General features: G+C 32.6%; 1 protein-coding gene across 3 annotated transcripts in view; it reads right to left on the reverse strand.

Moving 5' to 3' along the window:
* Nucleotides 1-1,285: 1,285 nt before the first annotated feature.
* The window catches only part of SPAG6 (sperm associated antigen 6), a 65,752-nt gene continuing 63,796 nt past the window's right edge, over nt 1,286-3,241 (reverse strand). For all 3 annotated transcript variants that reach the window (XM_017867455.1, XM_017867453.1, XM_017867454.1), the window contains one exon: nt 1,286-2,243. In XM_017867455.1, the coding sequence (XP_017722944.1) occupies nt 2,178-2,243 (66 nt within the window). In that variant the 3' untranslated portion in view covers nt 1,286-2,177. The remainder of the gene's footprint in view (nt 2,244-3,241) is intronic.

A 3,241-nucleotide genomic window follows, 5' to 3' on the forward strand; every position in this document is an offset into this window, starting at 1 on the left:
ATTATCACCCTTACTATAATACTTAACAGAGAGAGACTAGAACCTATGTTTTCAACATCTCTTTTCAGGTACCACTGATTTCACCTATTTCCACAACACATGAAAGGACTGAATCTATAATAATAAGGTCCAAGTAATTCTATTCCTGAACTGAAGTCCTAAAAATAGTTGTTCATATAAGTTGAGAATTCCTAAAAACAGGGAAATTTTAAATAAACTCCTGGGGTTGGGGGTGGGTAGGGAGCAATGGGACAGGGGTTTGTTTGCACAGGGAATTGAAATTGACAAAATTCACATGGGGGTGAAAGATTGCAGTGGATATCATTAATAACAGGCATTATTTTGCCCTATGACAAATGAAAAGATTTTGTTTTATATCTATTTTTTAAATCTCACAACATACTTTTCAAAAAGTAAAGCTTCATTCTGTTTAGTGTTTTATGTCAAGAAACATTTCATAGCATAAATTTTCCACAATGCATATGGTCAGATTATAACACCCATCTGAACACTATTAAGTATTTTATTACTTATTTGTTTAGTACTATTTGATAAGTATGAAATTATCTATGAAGTGAAAACTTCAACTAGGAAATTTGACATTCCAACAATATCTGAGGTGGTTTTACCCAGATAAACTAATTTCTGTCATTACCAACACATCTAAGAATAGCCCTAATGAAGAAAGATAAAGACTACTTTTATTTTCTCCAATTAAAAGATTAATAAGACAAACTGTGTAGGCATGAAGGAAAGAAAGGAAAGCTATAAAACTGGGAATACAAATTACATTTTCCTATTCAACAGGTCAAAGAAAGTGCTGCAAGGAAACAAAATAGGCCCAAGGAAATATTTAAAAAAATGAAATCACCAACAATCTTAGCTGGATATAAGGCAAAACGAAATGGGGTAATCTTGGGTATTATGAAGTTTTAAAAGATGCAACAAAGTTATGCACTGTTAGGAAATAATGATGACAGAGATGAATCCAGAAAATACAAAAAACAAATGGGTAGCTCCTTTTGCATGAAAAAAAAAAAAAAAAAAAAAAGAGAGAGAGAGAGAGTCCAAGAAGGAAACCTAAAAACAGAGTCAGACTGGAAACACCGTGGCCTAAGGGCTGTGGGGGTTACCACTCACCTCCTCCAGGAGACAGCAGCAGAAGTAATATCCCTTTAAAGCAAAAGACACACACACAGCAACTAATCAAGACCCATAAATCCAATCACATATTCCCCAAGGTCAGTAACACACTGGATAGGAAAAATGAAAAGGACAATTGTAATGCTGTTTTTATTTAAAATTTTATTGAAACCCTCTTTCACCTGTTTACCGCTTCCTAAGTGAAAATGCATGTTGAAGTCTGAGCCTGATGGTATTATCTTCACATTATTCCTTAAATACCTGAAAATATGATTTTTGAAACTTGGAAAAGTGAAGCTAGGACAAGGATCCATTTTACATGCCTGCTTCTTTGTTTATTCATGAGCAGAGCTAGACTAAGAAACCTTTCAATGAGAAGGAGAGCATGTATGCAGGAGTATAACTCTTTAATCTGAATTCTACCCTCACTGGCCCCATGAAAGGTAAGGAACACTTTAGATAGGGTGGGGAAGGGATTTTGGAAAACTTGTGATAAAGAGTAAATTCTTCCTAAACTTGGCAAAATCTAACAGGTTACCCACACAGTCTGTGTCTTAAGTTAATGCACTTATGTAACTAGCATCAGAGTCTCCTTCAAGTGCCCTGTATATGTCATCAGTTTTCTCTTTCAAAGATTTCTCTTCTGTATCCTACTCTATAGTTAGCAAGGCCAGCTTTCCTTGCCTATGTCTATGACGAATTAGCTAGAATAATCTAGGGTTTTTGAATGCCATCTCTTATCTATATCTCATTGGAGGTGTCTGCATGTAATAAATGCCTTAAAACCCTTTAACGTGTTTTTAAAATCTACTTTTAGAGCAAGTCCTATGCATGCGAATGACCATGAATAGTTCTTCATATATTCAAGCTACTAATGTTTAAAGTATTACATAAATTTAGAAAATATTATCTAAAGGTATTTCCCATTAAATAAATCTAGAATATACTTAGTTCAAATATTTAGAAAGATTTAATTACTGTTACTCATAACTACTCTGCTGTGAATTTGAGTATCAAAATATAACTTTGCTTAGTTATTCAGTGGTTGATAGCTGTCCACCCTCTGCAGAAGTGTATCTGAATATCCAGGGGAATAATACCTGAAAAAGAAAATACTCCATTAAACGCTTGTGAAATGATCAACACAGCAGGCACATAAGATGCAGTATAGGGGATTGATCTGAAATAATCCTGTGAGTGAAATCTCAAATACACTCTGAATAATTATGCTCCAGTAACGCTTTGTGCATAAAGTTAGAGGCTATCCAGGAAGAGAATACAAATTCATAAAACTGTGCTAGAGAAGTAGCAAAACATTTAAGGGATATAAATGTAATGGCAAATGGGAACATTTTCCAAACAAGAATCTTCAATCCAGTGATAATATTTTATTACAGAGACTTCATTTTAATCATATCACGTGGCTAATGTTGCTTTAAGGATCATAGCTAATAGATTTTTTTCATAAGTTAGACTACACAGTCTATTGTTACTAATCAACTTCTGCATTCTAACTGCCTTAGAGATCATTCTCAGCATGGGTTTTAATCAGATCTGGTCACCTAGGAAAACAAAAATTTCTGGGAGTATAATTCATATTGAAAAACTATTTAATAAAATATAATTTCAAAAAAACTATTTACAAATACTTGTATCACACAAACCTATGAAATTAATCATTTTTACTATTAATAGTTCTTGGGCATCTATAGTACTATACATTTACGTTCATAAATTGAACATTTTATACAAGATTTAGTATAAAGTATTCAATATGTGGATCAATCAATTGTGAGATGCTTAATATGTCATGGAAATAATTTACATGCAGATAAATGAATGTCAAAATTTAGCAGGCATTCTAGAATAATTTTTAAAAATTTATAAAGTATAATTCAAAAATTCTCAAATCACTCAAAATGATTGTTTCTGAAGGCATTTTCTCCAGATAAAACCTAATATTAGAGACTTGCTTTGCCTTTTGTTAGTTATCTTTATCTATGCCCAGATGCTTGACCTAAAAACTCATAATTTATATTACACTAAAATTCCTTCCACAATTTATCAAGTTAAGGTGGACCAAAAAAAAAAATACAGC

This window comes from Rhinopithecus bieti, unplaced genomic scaffold, assembly GCF_001698545.2.
Source record: "Rhinopithecus bieti isolate Rb0 unplaced genomic scaffold, ASM169854v2 scaffold_3041, whole genome shotgun sequence".
NCBI classification, from domain to species: Eukaryota; Metazoa; Chordata; class Mammalia; order Primates; family Cercopithecidae; genus Rhinopithecus; species Rhinopithecus bieti.